Genomic DNA, 20,909 nt, shown 5'->3' on the forward strand with positions numbered 1-20,909 from the left:
TTTAATGGCATGATATTATTTTTTCATAAATAAGGTTTGTTTGTTTGTTTGTTTTGAGACAGAGTCTCGCCCTGTCGCCCAGGGTGGAGTGCAGTGGCGCGATCTCGGCTCACTGCAAGCTCTACCTCCCAGGTTCAGACCATTCTCCTGCCTCAGCCTCCTGAGTAGCTGGGACCACAGGTGCCCGCCATCATGCCTGGCTAATTTTGTGTATTTTTAGTAGAGACGGCGTTTTACCGTGTTAGCCAGGATGGTCTCGATCTCCTGACCTAGTGATCTGCCCGCCTTGGCCTCCCAACGTGCTGGGATTACAGGCGTGAGCCACTGTGCCCAGCCCGTCCTTCCTGCCTTCCTTCCTTTCTCTCTCTTTCTTTCTCTCTCTCTCTCTCTCTCTCTCTCTCTTTCTTTCTTTCTTTCTTTTTGAAACAGAGTCTTGCTCTGTCACCCAGGCTGGAGTGCAGGGACACCATCTCAGCTCACTGCAACGTCTACTTCCCGGGTTCAAGTGATCCTCATGCCTCAGCCTCTCAAGTAGCTAGGATTACAGGCATGTGCCACCATGTCCAGCTAATTTTTGTATTTTTAGTAGAGACAGGGTTTCACCATGTTGGCCAGGATGGTCTCGAACTCCTAGGCTCAAGCCATCCACCCAGCTCAGCCTCCCAAAGTGCTGGGATTACAGGCGTGAGCCACCATGCCACGCCAATAGGGAATATTTTAATGTATGTATCTGTCGTAAGTGGCTTCCATACATCAAAGGAGCAAAACGGAGAAATTAAGCTGATGAACTTTGATGCCTGACTTCCTGGGTTCAAATTCTGGCTTCTCCACTTCCCAACCATGTGACTTTGGCAAATTACTTAATTTATCTGGGCTTTGGTACCTTATGTAAATGGGATAATAACAGTCCTTAACTCATGACATTAAGTAATGATAGAGCAGTATCTGACATATAGTAAGTGTTATATAGGTATTTGTTTGAAAATAAGTAAATAAATGTGTCTGAAAATATCAATTGCACATATTTAAGGTAATTATTGGTTGAGATATAAACCACTAAATTACCAAGGTTTGGGGTTTTTTCTATAACCATAAAGACTTCCATTTCTCAGGTTTCTCTGTGATATCAAAGTTTTACTACTGGACAAGAATATTAGGGTAAGAAAAAAATACAAGAACTCTCTAGGCAAATATTTAAATATTCAGTTAGATTAAAAACATACTCAGTTGTTTAAAACAACAACAACAAAAAAGGAATCCAGGTAAAGTAGAAGACTCATATGACATTTTTTAAATTACTATTTTTAAAAACATTGTAGGAATTATTATAAATAAAAAAGTGATCATGACCACAGACACCACAGACATCAAGTAAATAATGTGATCCAAAGAACCTTTGTGCTAACACTTACAAAATAATTGAGACTCAAGTTGGTGTATATGAAGATTTAACAGGGACACCACAAGCTGTTTTACTTCAATTTTAAACAACAAACAGGCCGGGCGCGGTGGCTCAACCCTGTAATCCCAGCACTTTGGGAGGCCGAGACGGGCGGATCACGAGGTCAGGAGATCGAGACCATCCTGGCTAACACGGTGAAACCCCCTCTCTACTAAAAAATACAAAAAACTAGCCGGGCGAGTTGGCGGGCACCTGTAGTCCCAGCTACTCGGGAGGCTGAGGCAGGAGAATGGCGTAAACCCGGGAGGCAGAGCTTGCAGTGAGCTGAGATCCGGCCACTGCACTCTAGCCTGGGCAACAGAGCCAGACTCCGTCTCAAAAAAAAAAAAAAAAAAAAAAAAAAAAAAAAAAAAAAAAAAAAAAAAAAAACAACAAACAACTGTCATACAAAACAGTGTCTTTAAACAACTAACATATGTCTTTTAAAAATCTACATAGAAAAATATTTGAAAAGGCCTATGAAATTTTAAACAATAACTACTTCTAAGGATGAGTAGAGTGATACATTGGAGAATTTTTCTTTTTACTTTACATGGCATCATGTTTTTTCCACAACATGCATTATTTTATAGCATAAAACTTCTTAAAATATTAGTTGTAGAAGTTAGTAATGAACTCCTGGGCTCAAGGCATCCTTCTGCCTCAGCCAGAGTAAGTTCTAGTGTTCTATAGCACTGCAGGATGACTACAGTTAATAATATATTCTCAATATGTAGTTGTAAATAGCTAGAAGAAGGCTATTCCTTGCGTTCCCAACACAAAGAAATGATAAATGTTTGAGAGGATGGATATACTAATTACCCTGATCTGTTCACTCTTTAATGTGGTAAAAAGATAGATCTCTTAAGTATTCTTACTTAATGAAATTAAAAGAGAAAAAAAAACATATTTGCCTAGCAGTTTACAAGTTTTCACAATGTTTATCTCAAGCAAGCTGCTGAAGCACAGAGTGTGGTATTATAATCCACATAAAAAACTTTAATTTTTCTCCTTTAACCAGTCCACTATTATTATTTGTCAATGATAAATACATTCTTTACTGTGAAATGATTTTGAAAAATACTCAAGGAAACTGAATTAAAGACTTGATCATTTTCTTCTCTCCTTCACACCTGCCCTGGATTTGCAGGAAAATGGACAAAGAAAATATGGTGGCCCTCCACCTGGCTGGGATGCTGCACCCCCTGAAAGAGGCTGTGAAATTTTTATTGGAAAACTTCCCCGAGACCTTTTTGAGGATGAGCTTATACCATTATGTGAAAAAGTAAGTCCAAGTTTAACATTAATTTTTCTTATCTTTCAAGGGAAAAATACTATTCTCTTCACTTTGCTTTCATTCTCAGCCTTCTTGGTCAATGATCGTTTCCATTCAAATTACCATTCGTCAATTATGGACAAAGTTTCTAGTGATTGTCCCTTTATAATCACTGCCTTGACCTAGCTCTTGTCCTGTTACTGACAACTTGAATTGCTACAATTTCTAATGACTTTCAAATCTATATCTTGTTACCCAATCTTTCCACTGTCATGCCATCTAACTACAAACTATCCATCTACAATAATCCTACAACAACCTGTCTAAAATTAGATATTGCTCCAACTTGACATTTTAATATGATTTTATAAAGTACATTTTCATTTTAAAAGAATGTATATGTTTGACATGGCTGAACGTGTACCTATAATCCAGAATGAAATCTTCTCCAAGTCTGAATTTTTCATCTACCTAAATGCATCAAGAAGATTAAGAATATGGCTTTTCAATTAAAGGAAGAATACAAAATTCAATTTCATTTTTAATAATTTACCGAGCAGTTTTTAGCAACAAGCACATTCCTGAAAAATTTAGTAAATATGATAATTTAGCTCTCTGCCTAAATGCCAAAATTGAATTTTGTGTGTGTGTATGTTAACAGCCTCAGATTCAGAACTGCACCTAATTTTACACATACAATCCCTCTTGGCACAAGGACAAATGATGAGGACTTAATTCTGTAAGAATCTTATACATTGAAGCGGAAAATGAGCATCAAGAAACATAGAGATGAAACGTGCTCAAACTCTTTCCTAATGAGCCCAGAAGAAATAGGTGTTCATTACTGAATACATGGGGGTGTGGTAGGGTAAAGCTGAGCTGAGAAGTGACCAACCACAAAGGTAATGGCATGTGCTTAATGGCACTTCTCTCCAGACATGCCCCATCATATTTATTTGGGCAACGCTTCCTACAGCAGCCAGCAATAGTAAATTGCTCAGTCTAGACTGCTGCAGGACAGTTGTGGGGGTAGAAGGGAGTATTATATGGGCAAGTAGAGTCACTATAGCCAGGGGAATAGAGTGCTCTCCTGCTCTGGAGGCCCTGGCCCTGAGTTAGTAGCATTTAGGCTAGCATTTATATTCAGCCAGAAGACTGAGAAAATGACAAGCCTCCCAGATCATACCCTGAAACATACCTGTGTTCATTTTGATGTCATGGCTGAGGAAAATGACAGCTGAGAAGTTAGTCTGGCGAATGAGCATTCTTGTATTTTGTTTTAAAGATCAATGATAGAATAGGACCAATTGGAAACAAAACTGGAGATTTCAGAGGACAGTTAGAGGGAATGGACATATACATCGAAAAAGTGCTTTTTTTTTTTTTTTTTTTTTTTTTTTGAGACAGTGTCTTGCTCTGTTTTCCAGGCTGGAGTGCAGTGGCACAATTATGGCTCATTACAGCCTCGATCGCCTGGGCTCAAGCAATTCTCCCACCTCTGCCTTCCAAGTAGCTGGGACTACAAGCACGTGCCACCATGCTCAGCTAATTTTTGTATTTTTTGTAGACTCAGGGTGTCACCATCTTGCCCAAACTGGTTTCAAATTCCCAGGGTCAAGCAATCCACCTGCCCTGACCTCCCAAAATGCTGGAATTACAGGTGTAGGAAACTATACTTACGATAAAATGTGTTTTCATGTCTCTAAGATGTTCCAGATAATTATGTGATGAAAGGTAATTTGCTCTACTAAAAACACATTCTGTTAACTCAGGCTGAAATGTCACTTGGACACATTTTATTTAACTTAAGTTCTCTCACGAATCAGATAACTGATCTGAACCCACATGAAAATATGCAAACCATTCCACATGGGATGCAAATGCCAAATAGTACTGGCAGGAGGCAAACTTCAGAAAACATTGTGTGTGTGTGTGTGTGTGTGTGTGTGTGTGTGTGTGTATCAGCACATGCACACATACATTCAGAAGTACAAACATATAAATTTTTCATTTCTATTACTTGCAGATCGGTAAAATTTATGAAATGAGAATGATGATGGATTTTAATGGCAACAATAGAGGATATGCATTTGTAACATTCTCAAATAAACTGGAAGCCAAGAATGCAATCAAGCAACTTAATAATTATGAAATTAGGTAAGCTCTACCTCTTCTAGATTAAAAGTGAAACAGACAATGCACCTGCATCTGTTTTTCTATCAAGTTTATCTAATATGGTATATGCCAAAAAAAAAGCCAAGCCAGAAATGACACAGATTAATAATTTTCCTTGGCAAAAATAAATTTGATTAAATATTTATTTAATATTAATACTATATGAAGTACCAAACTAAGTTCTATGAGTGTTCAAAGAAACAAAACTTAATAATTTGCCTGTTTCATAAATATATTTTGGGCAGTGTTCAAAATATTGGGAATATATCAAGGTATAATTTCCTACTCGCACAGCAAATATATAAGATCACTCAAAATAGTATGAAAAAAAATCAAACCAGGATAGGATAAAGTTGTGTGAGAAGGTGGCTACTCTAATTTTGTGTATTTAAGAAAATACTCTCTGGCAGAGTGAAACTTAATCTGAGATTTGAATGAAAAGAGCCAGTCATGACAGTCAGACCTTGGGAAGGTTATTTCAGGAAAGGAGAGAACATCAAATGTAAAGTTCCCAAAGTGAACAAGCATGGTATGTTTGAGGGGCAGAAAGCAAGCCCATGTGGCCAGAGAGGGTAGAGAGGAGAACTGAAAGCAATACAGTTGGAGAGCTGTGTACTCAGTGGGGAAGTATAGATGAAGTACAGAAGTCTCTGCAGTAAAGAATTTGAATTTTCTTCTAATAGAAGGGAGGAAAGAGTTTTGATTACATTTACAGTTTTTTAAACATTCCTCTGCTGTTTGGTTGAGAATGTACTATGGCAAGTGAGGTTTGAAAGAGGACACCAGTTAGAAGGCTGCTTCAGTTGTCCAGATCTGGACAAGAGATGGTGGTAGCTGGATGAGGGGATCAGTGGTGGACAAGATTAGAAAGGGTGAGATCTGGAATATATTTTAGATTGAGTACACAAAACTGGCTAGATGTTGGATTTAGACTGTGAAAGAATTCAGAAGGTTGGGAGGAAACCTAGGATTTTGGTCCAAATATCTGTGAACTTGTTAGTGCCATTGCAATGGAAAAGACTGGAAGGATAGCACAGGAAGGACTCTTTGGGGCACTTTACATTTGAGATGCACATTGAACATCCCAGGGGAGGTGCTGAGAAGGTGACTGTCTGCACTGTAGTGGAGTCAGGAGACAGGTCACAGTTGGAATATAAATTTGGGGGTCAGCTAAATATAGATAGCAATTAAGGCCATGGGACTAGGGGAGAGTCCCATGTAATTGACTTTGTGCAACCAATAACCAGTTTTGATAAACTGGAAATAAAACTGATATCATGAAATTGTCTGATTTCTAAAAGCTTCACTTGGAGAGAGAACTGTCATAAATTCTTTCTTAAATGAAGCCCTGAGCCATGTGAGAGGAAGATTAGTGCAGCAGTTAAAGATCAATAGTTTTGGAGTCAGCCATGCTTCGTTTGAGTGCCACCAAGTAACTTCACCATTCTAAGCCTCAATTTCCTCATCTATAAAATGGGGATACTATCTATTGCATAGGTTTATTGCAGTGATACTACAACAACTTTACAGTGCTTAACCCAGTGTTTGGAACACAGTAATAGGTTGACGAATGATTTTTAAAAATTATATTTTAGCACAGTTCATCAGTCTAGATGCAGTTTTTTTTACATCTAATCCCTTTCTGAAACAGAACTGCACCTTAAAATGGGTAGATCTTAAATCTGATGAATGCAGAAAGAGTAGATTTACCACAATTATTTTTCTCTCACTTTCTATAGGATGAAAAGAAGTCATACATTATCCTCACAGTCTGTAAATCAATTAACTACTGGCTCATTTTATTAAAAACTCCTGGGCTAGACACAGTGGCTTACGCCTGTAATCCTAGCACTTTGGGAGGCTGAAGCGGGTGGATCACCTGAGGTTGGGAGTTTGAGACCAGTCTGACCAACATGGAGAAACCCCATCTCTACTAAAAATACAAAATTAGCAGGATGTGGCGGCGCATGCCTATAGTCCCAGCTACTCGGGAGGCTGAGGCAGGGGAATCGCTTGAACCTGGCGGGGCGGAGGTTGCAGTGAACCGAGATCACACCACTGCACTCCAGCCTGGGCAACAAGAGCGAAACTTTGTCTCAAAAAACAAACAAACAAACAACTCCTTAGCCACAGGAAGATCAGCTAGATTCGGCAACTACTTGTAGTCTAACCATTCAGCTCCAAGGTTGGATTCTAGAAGAGAGTCTTGGAGAAAACATAAAGGAGGTTCCCCTCCCACAGGTGCCTCCATAGACCCAAAAGAGCTTTGTGTAGTATGTGGAGGATTGTTTGCAGTAGGAATCAGGAGACCTGGGGTCCAGCCCAGGTTCCTTTGGACAAATGCTTTAACTTCTTTGAGCATCACTTTTATTATTGGCACCTGAACACAGAGATGTTCTGAGCATTCACTATATGAAAGAATATATACTAAAGTGCTTTGAAAGGGCTATAAAATGCTACATTATTGTTTTACAATTTCCAGAATTGGAAGGTTCCCCCATTCCTTGGTCTTTCATGGAACCTGGACATCGTAACACTAAGGGTTATTCCCAAAATGGTATCTGAGTTGAGATGGATATGGAATTGGCTCTGCAGGGAATCAAGTGGATTTGCTGTATCTACTTAACACATTGTTACCCAATAGGGCCTGTAAATATTCATAGGGTATGAATAATGAATACAATCAATCCCCTATGGCCACTGATAATTAACAGTATCCTCTGTGAATTTTTGTGCCTTTGTCTGGAAAATAGAGATAAAAATATACCTACCTCATGAGGTGTTTTGAAAAATAAATGAGATAATGTACATACATTGGAAAATAAATGAGATAATGTACATACATCTCAGTGCTGACACATACTAGGTGCTCTGTGAATGTTTGCAGAAGGTTATGGTGGTGATGATGGAGGAGAAGAAGGGAAAAGAAAAGGAAAAATATGACAGAAATTAGGAAGAGAAAATTACTGGCCAGGATTCCAGTTAAAGCACAGGTTGGATGCCAGAAGCAAGGTAAAGGCAGAGTGTTGTCTTAAAAATTAGGGGGTAGAATAAATGGAATAAGACAAACCAGAATAAACACCCCATAGACAACCTCACCTACTTCCACTCTGCCTTGGGTCAGTCCTGCCAGGGAGAGAACTTTTGTTGCAGAGAAGAAAACTTCAATTTGCTTTTATCCACCATTTCTCACCCACATATCATTATATGAGCTTCTACTTCATCAAATATTCACTGATCATCATCTAAATGTCTGGCTTCTAGAGACATTAAAGTTGCGGCCTCAGCTTTTGAGAGGAGATGGCTCTTTGTCTCCAGATAATTCCGGGAAAGGCTCCTGACAGACCACAACAGTTTAAAAATAAAATATGGAATTCTAGGCTCCCCCTGCTGGTAACTGATATATGACCAGCCCCCTAACTATCAAAAATAATATAATTTCTAAATACATTAATACTGTGGAAAATAAGGTTTTGGTGTTTTCTTTTTAAAATGAAGTTAAAAAAAAAAAAAAAAAAAACTTGGAAGATTATTTTATCAACCTTTCCCTACCCTTGAGAACCACGCTCCTGGCACAATTCTTACTTGACTGAGATGGACCTGTCAGATCTGACACACGGTCCTTGCTTCTTCAGCAAAGCATAAGAGACAGCTAGGACAGTGGCCTAACCCTGGTCAGAAAACCTGCCACACAACCAAGAGCCATTCGCTCCATGGATAGCAGACCAATCGCCCGCCCACTCAGCTGGCTGAGAGCTTGTGTTCACTGCAAATGGGTCATTTCTGCTAAGCATGCTTTACCCATTTTTAATAACTTAGTGTTATTACAAAAGTCATACAGCCTAATACGTAACACATGGAAAACATCAAAAAAGCATAAAGTAATAAAAGTTAAAACCATTTCTCCGTAACTCCATTGCCCCAAAATAACCACTATGTTGACATTTTATTGTCTTTCCAGATTTTTCTATACATTTTTAATCAAAATGGTCTTCACATATACTTATTTTATAGCTTTTTAAAGCCAACAGCCTATTGTGAACTGGTTTTTTTAAACCAGTAAATATTCTTCTACGTTACTCTTTTTCATGACTGCAGAGCATGCAATGGTATGAATGCCTGTCTTTTGTTTATCAGTGATTCTGAACCAGGAGCAGTACTGTCCACCCAAGGGGGCATTTAGAAAGGTGGGGAGGCATTTTTGAATGATCTGATTGGTCACTATTGGCACGTAGTAGGCAAGAACTAGAGATGATAAACATACTGTGGTATGCAATGAGATAATCTCCAGTTCAAAGCCAGTAACATCTCAGTTGAGAGACATTAAACCAGTTCTTTACCGTGAGGTATTTTGCTCATTTCCAATTTGGGGGAGATTTTAAAGAGCAGTAATAAATATCCTTAAACATAAATTCTAGTGCTGATTTTTATTTTCCAGGGTCATATTCCCAGAAGATACTTTATTTGGTCAAAGGTTGTGCACACTTAAGACTTTTGATAAATTTTGCCAAATGTTCTCCATAATAGTTTAATCAATGTATACTCTGCCAGTGCAGGTGTATATACCTCAACTTGCTAAGAAGCAACTCTGAACAGTGGAAGAAACAGGAACTAAGATCCCAGAGCTAGGTTTCATTCCTTAAAATCTATAACATTTTAAGCAAGTCTTTTAATTTCTTGGAGTTTCAAGTTCATCTGTAAATGGAAATAACATCTACTCTGCCCATCCCACAGTCTTTTTGTGTGGGCCAGATAAGATCATATGTGAAAATGTGTTCAAGTATAAGAGACTGTTTTTAACAGAGGTCACATCAGAACAGCTTTTCTCTTTGGCTGCAAAAACAAAGGAATGTCAGGTGTTGCAAACTCAAGTGATTGCAGGGCCAGGCAGGTGGCTTCAGTAACCTGGGTTAGGTGTAGGGGCCTCAGTGTTAGAGTTGCTCCAGGGAGTGGCGAGGATTCACAACTCTTGAATCCAAATCTAGCCCAAAGAAAGCAGATGCTACTCAGCTTCAAATAGCTTTTTTCTTTGAAAATGTAGAGCACATATTGACACATCTAATAATCTTGCAAAAGAAGCCACAACTCTACAAAAATGGTTTCAACACTATGAATCCAAACATCCCACATCTTCAGGCAACATCTGGCCCAGGGCCATACATTTTCAACCTGAATCCTACAAAGATTGTCATCAATCAAAATCCCTGCTCTTTTTGCAGAAATGGGCGCCTCTTAGGGGTCTGTGCCAGTGTGGACAACTGCCGATTATTTGTTGGGGGCATCCCAAAAACCAAAAAGAGAGAAGAAATCTTATCGGAGATGAAAAAGGTTACTGAAGGTGTTGTCGATGTCATCGTCTACCCAAGCGCTGCAGATAAAACCAAAAACCGAGGCTTTGCCTTTGTGGAGTATGAGAGTCATCGAGCGGCTGCCATGGCAAGGAGGAAACTGCTACCAGGTTAGCAATACCCTCCTCAAAGATGAGATTTCTCTGCTCTATCCTGCCTGCCTCCACAAAGAAAATAAGCATTTTTAATTTTTTTGGCTATCTTTCATTGTGTTGCATTTTAAATTTTTTTATCCTTCTTCACTATCTCACAGTTGATTCCATTCCCTGAAGTTTTCACAGACTCAGTTTTGAAAAATATTCATTCTGTGCATTGAGGGTAATTTACATGCACTAAACAAACCCAGAACTTTAAGTGACAGCAATCCCATGATGAATAAAGAGTCTTCTTAAAATTAAGTATATCAATCACAGTTACTTTTGTGTATAGATTTTGTTATCGGGCTTATTAGAATTAGGGTATATTCTCCATTACAATGTAGAAATAAAAACCTCAAGTGATACATTATTCCAGTGACAACTAGGTGACATACTTTCATTATGATTCCCTGTTGTCTAATAATTTCTGTCTAATATGAGAGAAGAGAGATAAAAGCTCTCCTTAGAAAGGCACCTTTATTTGTTAGTTATTACAACCACAGGATAGATCCCATTTGGTGAATAAGTATCAAATTCTCTATCCACCCCAACACTGCCTCGGTCAGATCAACTTAGGAAAGTTGTTTAGGGTTCTTGACTCATTCTACAACATTCACTACAACTTACACAGGTTTTTAAATGAATACTAAAATAAGAAGATTTCAAGAATGACAGACTGGACATATTGGAATGAACTTTTCTCATGAAAATTAAGAGAGAGCCACCAGAATTCAAAACAAAACCACCACAACAAAGACGTCTACATTCATGTTGCCTTTGTACACACTCTTCAAAACAAACCAATACTAGATCAGCCCCCTAGATATCTTCAAAACTAGGAGACAGATTCTAGCTTGGGGAAGATCTTTCAATAATACCTTCATGAAGGCAACTTAAAGTGAAAAAAAAGGAGACAGTTCCAAAGATTGCTGAATCTTTTACAGAAGTAGATATTTTTAATGTTGAGTCTTTCATTCACAACTTCTTCACTCTTCACTGGCCAGCAGTCAAGTCATCAAAATCACAGGTCCATAGATAGACTCACTAACACTCCTCATAGGGACATACTTTTTGGTGACCTGGATATAATATTTTGCTATCTACTTCAATTCTTCTTTCTTCTTCAACATCGACAACTCTACCATTGAAAAGTCTTTTGTATCCATCCTGTTCTCAGGCCACCACTGAAGTATAAACACACATATTCTAAACCTTATGTAATTTTTTTCAAGATCTAATTATTCTCCCAGCTCTGCTTTCTCTTCCATGTGCCCCACCCTCCCACTTCTCTATCCTGAACATTACCACCAGATTAATGTTTCCAAAATATTCTATTATCCTTTCAATACCTTCTTGCAAACAGTAGGAATTCAATCTCTATCTATAGGCTGAATGATGTCTGTCACTAACTGGCCAGTTCAAAAATATTCATAACTCCTTGTTGTGTATAAGAACTAAGTATGTGATTTCATTATTCAAGACCTTTTATTCATTTCCTGGTCATTTATGACCATATTTGCTACCTTCTATTTCCCAATAAAACTCTTCCTTCTATCTGGACAGACAACGCAATGGCCTAGACACTTCCATGCTTATGTCTGTCTCCTTTATTCCTAATGCTATATCCTCTACTAGGAATACCTGCCCCTCCTTCACTTGTGACATTCACCCCAGTTCAGCCAGCACCTTCTTGAGAAACCTTCCTCCAGTATTCCAGCCCGAATTAGTCACTTTCCTCCCTCAATGTAGGAAGCTGTTCATTATCTGTAAAAACAGATATGTGAAATAATTTTGGGTGTGGGGGAGTAGGTAGGTGAAAGAGGGTCCAAAACAGGTGAAAGACAGTTTCCAGGGTCAAGACAATCCAGTAATCCCGGAGAAGCTCAACCTCCTGAAAGCTTCCCCATCTCTTCAAAGAGAATGGCACATTGGCCCACTAAAGGAACTTCTTTATGTAAGTCAAGCTGACTGGGCTGGCCAGGGCCTATCAGATAAGCTTAGAAATTCTCAAGCACAGTCCTGACTTTTCCTTGTGGATTCTCTGTCCAGGATACACCATAGGGAGGCTACCTCCCCTCCCCATCCACTACTCATATTCACCATGATCCAATGCAACTCCCTTACCTATGGCCCTTTGAGCCAGTCTCAGGTGGATTTCATTCAGCTGGATTTTAGTCAGCAACTAACTCATCAGCAAACTAACAAGATGAGGCACAGTGGTGAGTAAGCCAGCCAGAGCAAACTCCTTCGCCTCTAATGAGATCTCAGAACAAAACCTATCACCCATTTGGATCACTCTACGGGTTACCCCATTGCAGACTCACCCACGACAAAGGAATTCTGTAATTGCCAACCCTTTGAGAAGCTAGTTTAAAAGAACAAGGAGACTGTTGAGAAAAAATGATAAGTGAAGACAACAAGAAACTTTTCTTTCTTAATTGACCCAGACTTGGAGACAGAGACAATGGTTGTCTAAAGGGATGTAACTGCTCCTCAGCCAGTTACCTCCTCTCTAAACAGTGGAAGTTCCCCCTTGACAAATCTCACCTTTACTGAGCTCTTTACAGGACGAAGTTGCTGCATCCCACTCAGAAACTAGAAAGGCATTCTAAGAATGCTCTGAAGAAAAGTCCTGGCAGTGATTCTCAACGTCAGGCTGCATCAGCATCACCTGGAGGGCTTGTTCTAGCACAGATTGCTAGATCCCACCACCAGAGTTCTTGATTCAGTAGGTATGGTGTCAGGCCAGGTAATCTGCATTTACAACAAGCTCCCAGGATACTACTGCTCCCAGGACTGCACATTTGAAAACCCATGATTTGAATCAATGATTTTCCATCCTAGGCTGCACATTGGAATTACCTGATGTTTTCAAACAATATTAGTACCCATGTCAGTCTCTAATCAACTGAATCTGCCTCACTGGAATATAAAGTTAGGGAACTGGTGTTTTAAGTTTTCCAGATGATTCTATTCTTCAGTCAAATTGTGTGATTCATGGCTAAATCTATTAGCTAATGATACTGGGTATCATCTTCATGGCATGTAAATAGGAATACCTGGGAATCACTCAGTCAGTAAATATTTATTAAGCATCTAGAACATATATTGCTCCCTTCTGAATGACATGAGAGATTCTAAAAAAAAAAAAAAAAAAAAAAAAAAAAAAAAAAAAAGTACCTAACCATTGCACTCGAAGAGTGCATATTCTGAGAAAACCATACACAAAAACAGGAAAAATTATTAAGAGGAGAGTGTATTGTTGAATCATCATTTAAAAGTTATTAAGTCTTATCTGCATCATCTTTTCTTGACCTCACAACAATAGTAGGTTGTAGATAAGGAAACTGATGTTAGAAAGGATATGTTTTCTAGCCAGGATCAGTGTTCTGACATTTGAACTTGTCTTACTTCAAGTTCGTGTTCTCAAATCACTCTGTAACACTCGCTTTCACTAGAGGCCTTCACAAGGATATTGGTGGAAATCACTGCTCCCTATATTTACTCTCATGTCTGTTCTCTTAGCCTTATGCAGCAGTTCATGGTCCTAGTTTCTGAGAAGACTAAAGCTAGAGCAGTAGTACTCAACTGTAGCTGCATTTTAGAATTAACTAAGCTACTTGTAAAACTCCTGAGATCCAGCCCACTTATATCAGAATTGGGAAGGGCAGTCTGGAGGTCAGTAATGAGCTGGTAAATCTTTAACAGCCAGCTCCTAGAGAAAAAAACAAAAGCCCTGATTTGTAGCATTCGCCAATTTCCATGGTATTAACACTCCCACTGTGGCTGATTTCAAGTTACCAATGTGGCTTTAACTGGCTCATAAAATTCTGATACTTTCTTTGTCTATTTATCTGTTGATGAACATTTAGGTTGATTCTATACCATGGTAATTGTGAATCATGCTTCCATAAACATGGGAATGCAGGTATCTCTTTAACATAATGATTTCATTTGGGAAGAATAAATACCCAGTATGGTGACTGCAGGATCATATGGTAGCTCTATTTTTATTTCTTTGAGGAACCTGCATATTATTTTCCATAGTGGCTGTACCAACTTACATTCCCATCAACAGTATGCAAGTATTCTCATTTCTTCAAATCCTTGAAAACATTATCTTTGATCTTTTTCTTAATGGCCATTCTACCAGGTGTGAGGTGATAACTCATTTTAGTTTTGATTTATATTTTCCTGATTAGGGATGTTGAGCATTTTTTCATATACCTGTTGGCCATTTATATGTCTTCTTTTGAGATATGTCTATTCAAATCCATTGACTTTTTTTTAATTTTTGAGACAGAGTTTCACTCTTATTGCCCAGGCTAGAGTGCAATGGCATGATATTGGCTCACTGCAACCTCTGCCTCCCGGGTTCAAGTGATTTTCCTGCCTCAGCCTCCTGAGTAGCTGGGATTACAGGTATGCGCCACCACACCTGGCTAATTTTGTGTTTTTAGTAGAGATGGGGTTTCTCCATTTTGGCCAGGCTGGTGTTGAACTCCTGACCTCAGATGATCCACTGGCCTTGGCCTCCCAAAGTGGTGGGATTACAGGCATGAGCCACCACACCTGGTCTTTTGCCCATTTTTAATTCGGTTATTTGTTTTCCTACTATTGATTGTTTGAGTTATTTATATATTTGGGATATTAACTCCTTATCGAATGTATGCTTTGTAAATATTTTTTCCCATTCCTTAGGTTATCTCTTTCCTCCACTGATTGTTTCCTTTGCTGTGCAGAAACTTTAGTTTGATGCAATCCCATTCATCTATTTTTGCTTTTGTTGCCTGTGCTTTGGGGGTTATAGCCGAGAAATAATTGCCCAGACCAATGTCAAGAAATTTTCCCTTATTGTTTCTTTCTAGTAGTTTTACTGTTTCAGGTCTTACATTTAAATCTTTATTCCATTTTAACTAGGCTTATGTGTATGTTGTAAGATAAGGGTCCCATTTCATTCTTCTGCATATGGATATCCAATTTTCCTTACATCATTTGTTGAAGAGGCTGTTCCTTCACCATTGTGTGTTCTTGGCATCTTTGCAAAGATCAGTTGACCTTAAGTGTGTGGATTTATTTCTGGACTCTATTTTGTTTCACTGGCCTAAATGTCTGTTTTTATGTCAGTATCACACTCTTTCGATTACTACAGCTTTGTAGCATATTTTGAAATCAAGTAGCGTGATGACCCCAGCTTTGTTCTTTTGGTTCAGATTTCTTTGACTAAGGTCTTTTGTGGCCCCATACAAATTTTAGAATCGTATTTTCTATTTCTGTGAAAAACATCACGGGATTTTCGATAGAGATTGCATGGAATCTGTAGATTGCTCTGGGTAGCGTGGACCTTTTAACAATAATAATGCCTCCAATCCATGAACATAGGCTATTTTTCCATTTATTTGTTTCTTCTTTAATTTTTTATCAATATTTTATAGTTTTAGGTATACAGATCTTTCATCTTGGTTAAATTTATTTCTAAGTATTTTTGTGGGGGGATGGTATTATAAATGAGACTGTTTTCTTTATTTCTTTTTCAGTTTTCTTGATTTCTTGTTGTTAGTGTACAGAAAGGCTACGTATTTATGTATGTTAGTTTTGTATTTTACAGCTGTACTGAGCTTATTAGTTACAATGGAATATTATTCAGTATTTACAAAGAAGGAAATTCTGTCATTTGCAACAACATGGGTGAACCTGGAGCACATTATATTAAGTGAAATAAGCCAGACACAGAAAGACAAATATTGCATAATCTCACTTATATGTGGAATCTAAAAAGTTGAATTCATATAAGCACAGTGTTGAATGGTGGTTACCAGGGCTGGAGGCAGAGGTATGGAGAGATATTGGTCAAATGATACAAAGTTTCCATTAAAATGAATAATTTCTGGAAATCTATTGTATAATATGACTATAGTTAATGTATTTGTATACTCAAAAATTGCTAAGGGAGTAGATCTTAAATGTTATCACCACAAAAAAAAGCATGTGAGGTGATAGATATGTTAATTACCTTCATTTAATCATTTTACAATGTATACATGTATCAAAACATCATGTTGTATACCATAAATAGATGCAATTTTGATTAATCATACCTTTAAAAAGCTTGGAAGGAAAAATGCAAAAATAATCTATTTTTGCAAGTAGAGAAGAACTGGTTCTAGCACATCATTGGGTGGAATCCAGGTTTCATTATTTTTTAAACCTCACCCAATATGAGGCCAAGGATGAGCCTGGCCAAAACCAGAGCTACCAAAACCAGAGTTACATGGGAGCCTTGGGGATCTTGGGGATCTTGGGATAACACAAACAAAAAAAGTCTAAGGTAAAGCATAAAAGGGGAAGGGAAGAGAGTAATGAAGAAAACTATCCCCTGGAATGCAATACAGAACAAGATGGTCACAGCTAGGGTAACAAGAGCCAGCTTCTCTAAGGTCAGTTATCTCTTAAGACATGCCTATTCTTCATTTGGGTTTTAGAATGCCAGTGCCACAGACACTTTTATTGACTGCTTTTCAAGGAATATAAAGATGCATTCTTATTGAAAATAATTGCTTCCCACGTGTAGTAATTAAACAAATAAACCCTTACCAATACTGAGAATTCCTGACTTTGTTCTCTCAAGCTTTGTATTGCTTACGGGATAAAGTTTATTCCCAAACAATGAATAAAAATCAAACTAGATTTCCAATCAAATTTAGAACTTGGGTTGACTCTCACTCCCCTCTCATCACTTCAACAAGATCTGCACTGTGTAGGGGTACAGGAGCAGAGTCACCAAAAAACCAAACCAAAACAACAACAAATAAAGGGGGAGGTGGTTAAGTAGAACAGATCTGGGAAAGTTATCCTCTCTAAAGCTCATTTCCCATTCTGTAAAATTGGGAGTCATTCACTTCCCCACAGGGTTACTGTGAGAAGGAACTGAGATAGCACATGAAAAACAGATGGTACAGTACAAGACACTCAATAAAATGTGTTTATAGTAATACAAATATATATGTAGCCATGGAGAACAACTACCCTTTTCAGAAGAGTTAAATTTTTCATCAAAGACTCTTCCATTGCTTGTCATCTGTCTTCTTAATTAGGAATTTTTTTTTAAAAAGTCTCCAGATTCCAGATTTATTCATGTTGTGAAAGAGGATTAAGAGGGAACACAGCTGGTCTAAGCCTTGACCAAGTGTGAGGGACAGAAAACAAGCTAAGGATGCCTGAGCCCCACCCACCTTTGCCGAAACACCATTTTTTGAACATCTCAATTGTGGTACCTAGCCTAATTAACAACACAGATTCAAACAGCAGTAAATACTCTTCCTAGTAACCTTCTCAATGTTCTGTGGAGTCAGACTCTATATCTGGGCCCTAAATCCATACTTTTCCTTTCTCCCTTTTGCTATCTTACCTTAAGTGACTACCTTCATCCGATGAGTGTTGTTGTGAGAGCCAAATGTGCCCTCTGCTGCCTCATTTCCGTTCAACCTCAAACCGCATCCTGGTTCCCTTTATAATCAATAGTTACAACAAGTCACTGGTCACACAGAACTCCCTTCTAGTCAGTTACTCCATTTATTTGGAATGTCTCTTAAGATCAATACTCACCAATTTTAACGGTCTTCTTGCTCATTTAAGACCTCAAGGGTCAGGCCAATTTAAAAGACCATCGGTATAAACTGAGATGATGTTGTCCTGATTTCTACATAATTCATCATAATTGTCATCATTTTCAACAGGAAGAATTCAGTTATGGGGACATCCTATTGCAGTAGACTGGGCAGAGCCAGAAGTAGAAGTTGATGAAGATACAATGTCTTCAGTGAAAATCCTATATGTAAGAAATCTTATGCTGTCTACCTCTGAAGAGATGATTGAAAAGGAATTCAACAATATCAAACCAGGTAGGACATATATACAAGATTAGTTTTTCAAAACATTCTTTAAAAGCACCTATGCTTGAGATGACTTCCCATAACATTAAGTAGAAATGCTTTTATTTAGCTCATCTCATAATTGCATGCAAACCTCTCAAACTATGTTCCTAACTTTGGATTAGAAAATCAAGCCATATGGTCCTATAATATTTATCAATATTATAATTTTATATTTATCTATGTGATTATTTAATGAATACCTATTTTCTTCACTAAACTATCAATTTCAAGAGTTTTTTTCCCTTCTTATTGTTTCCTCCTTCCTCAGACATTTAAGCTCTGGGGTACAATGATTGCTCAATAAATATTTACTGTAATAAAGAATGCATGCCGTAACGATGTGTCTGATGCAGGGTTTCTCAGCCTCACCACTGTTGATATTTTGGAACAGGTCATTCTTGGCTGTGTGGGTCTGTCCAGTGGTTTGTAGAATGTTTAGCAGCATCCCAGGCCCCTCCCTGTTAGATACCGGTAGCAACCTCCAAGATGTAATAATCAAAAATGCCTTCAGACATTGCAAAATATACTCTATGGATGGGCAAAATTGCCCCCAGTTTAGAACCACTGGCCTAATGGAATCCACTTGTGACGTTAGTAAAAAGGTGACAATCCTAGGAACCTCGTTTAAATGAAGAGGAAGGGAAAGGAATAGAGGGAAGGTGGAAGGGGATAGTTGCTACTCATCTTGCCAATACTTTTCAGTATCAATTCTAAGCCATCAGATTGACTCCCCATCTCTTTCTTCTCCATGTAGGAGCTACAACACTGAGAGAGGTAGAGCATTTCAAGAAACAATGTGCAAATTACCATTTCCCAAAAACAGTTCAGAACATTAATTCTACAATCTTTTGGTAGATGTTACTGATAAAAGGGCTGCATGGTCAAATAAGCTTGTAAACACCAGATTCTGCAAAATTAAATTAATTTCTTCATTATGGAACTTACCAGAGTCTTTAGCCTTCTGACATGCTTTGAAATTCTCCAAGATACAGAAAGCTTCATTTTTCAATTTTCTGAAACATGACTGCTCTTTTTTGGCACATCATCTTGTGGGATTACTGTGTCTTTAAACATACTCTGGGCAGTAGTGGCTTAGGGTTATCATAGTAGTAATATCCTTTCATAACTGAGAATGTCCCAGCCTCCTGGCAAATTCTCTAGGTTGTTAATAAGCATAGGCCATGGTACTGTCATGTTAAAGCCGCCTGAGAATATTCACTTACACATACTCACATTGTCTGTTTCCAACTCTGGGTGCTATTTCAGATAAATAGAATGATAAGCTGATGATTTGCTCTGAAGGATATTCAGTAAGGATGTCACTGCTCCATTTTGAAAGACTCACCAAGGATCTTTCTCCAGCCTCAAGAACTCTGCCTTCCCTGAAATATTAGTGTGATGGTGTGGCTCCACACCAACAGCTGTGAATCCATGACTAAGCTAGAAACTGCAAACGACGGACTACCGTACTGTGTGCCAAGTATTGCAGTGGGCACTTTCACAGCATGTGTCATTTATTCATCACAACTCTATAATACAGGTTGCTTTATGAATTCCATTACTTTATAGATAAGAAAACCAGGACCCAGAGTAGTTAAGTGGTTTGCCCAGGGTCACACAGCTAGCAGGTGGCAGATCCTGGATTTGAACTCGAATCTGGTAAAGGACATGTTCTTAAAAACTTTAATACTCTCATGCCCAATCTTTATTCCATTCACTCACTCATTCATTCAACTGTCTTTCCTTCAGTAGCTCCTATGTGTGAGGCACTGTGGAAGGAACCAACAAGTATGATGTGTGTGTGGAAAAAGTTTAAGAAATTCCAGAAAAAATACATCTTAGACAGACTACTCTTGGAGTGAAGAGAAGATTTGTGTTTCGAAGTGACAACTAAGCTGAGATCTGAATGTTGATGCAGTTGTAGACATAGGAACCATAACGTGTGTGTACAAATATTGCTCACTATTCTCCCCTCATTGCATGTTGACTTTCTACCTTCCCAGAGTGAATAATACTTCTTATTTTTATCTAATTAAAACAGCACCCTTTTTTTTTTTTTTTGCCAAGGGCTAGAATGAGAAACTACTAAAAGGCTGCTTCCTTTCCTAGGCCCTGGTCATTAGCTTTCCCAGTCTGTGTATTGGCATATAGTGAAGAGACATGTGTGCCCGGATCCTACTAATTATCATGAAAATAATGAACGTCACATATCTCTCTGTTGCTTGCTCTCTCACTTTCTCTTTCTTCTTGGGACTAAAGTGTGTCCAGAGATTTCAGGTCATAGTCTGCAGCTGGTGGCACAACTCTCAGGGCTATATAATGATGTGTGGCTTGTTCTTCCTGGCCCTCTGCAAAAAAAAATATGAATTGCTGAAGGTGAACAACTAGCAGACATCTGCTGCATTGAGAGGGAAAAGTCAGAGCTAACTAGTTTGTTTTATCTTGGAAAGTATGTACTGTGCCAAGGCTATACTTACCTAGAAAAATTTATAGAAAGAAACAGGAAAATGACTCTTTAAAAATTCCATTTAAAGTTTAGGTCCCTCAGAGGAACCTACATATTACCTCAAAATATTTGACCACGTATCATTTTAACCA

At 38.3% G+C, this 20,909-nt stretch overlaps 1 protein-coding gene across 3 annotated transcripts in view; it reads left to right on the forward strand.

The window, feature by feature from the left end:
- A1CF (APOBEC1 complementation factor) overlaps positions 1 to 20,909 on the forward strand; it is an 85,620-nt gene that overhangs the window by 40,721 nt on the left and 23,990 nt on the right. For all 3 annotated transcript variants that reach the window (XM_010373535.1, XM_010373536.1, XM_010373537.1), the window contains 4 exons: positions 2,592 to 2,726; positions 4,744 to 4,874; positions 10,112 to 10,350; positions 18,114 to 18,278. In XM_010373535.1, coding sequence (XP_010371837.1) covers positions 2,592 to 2,726; positions 4,744 to 4,874; positions 10,112 to 10,350; positions 18,114 to 18,278 — 670 coding nt within the window. The remainder of the gene's footprint in view (positions 1 to 2,591; positions 2,727 to 4,743; positions 4,875 to 10,111; positions 10,351 to 18,113; positions 18,279 to 20,909) is intronic.

Source organism: Rhinopithecus roxellana, chromosome 11 (genome assembly GCF_007565055.1).
Source record: "Rhinopithecus roxellana isolate Shanxi Qingling chromosome 11, ASM756505v1, whole genome shotgun sequence".
Taxonomy (NCBI): domain Eukaryota; kingdom Metazoa; phylum Chordata; class Mammalia; order Primates; family Cercopithecidae; genus Rhinopithecus; species Rhinopithecus roxellana.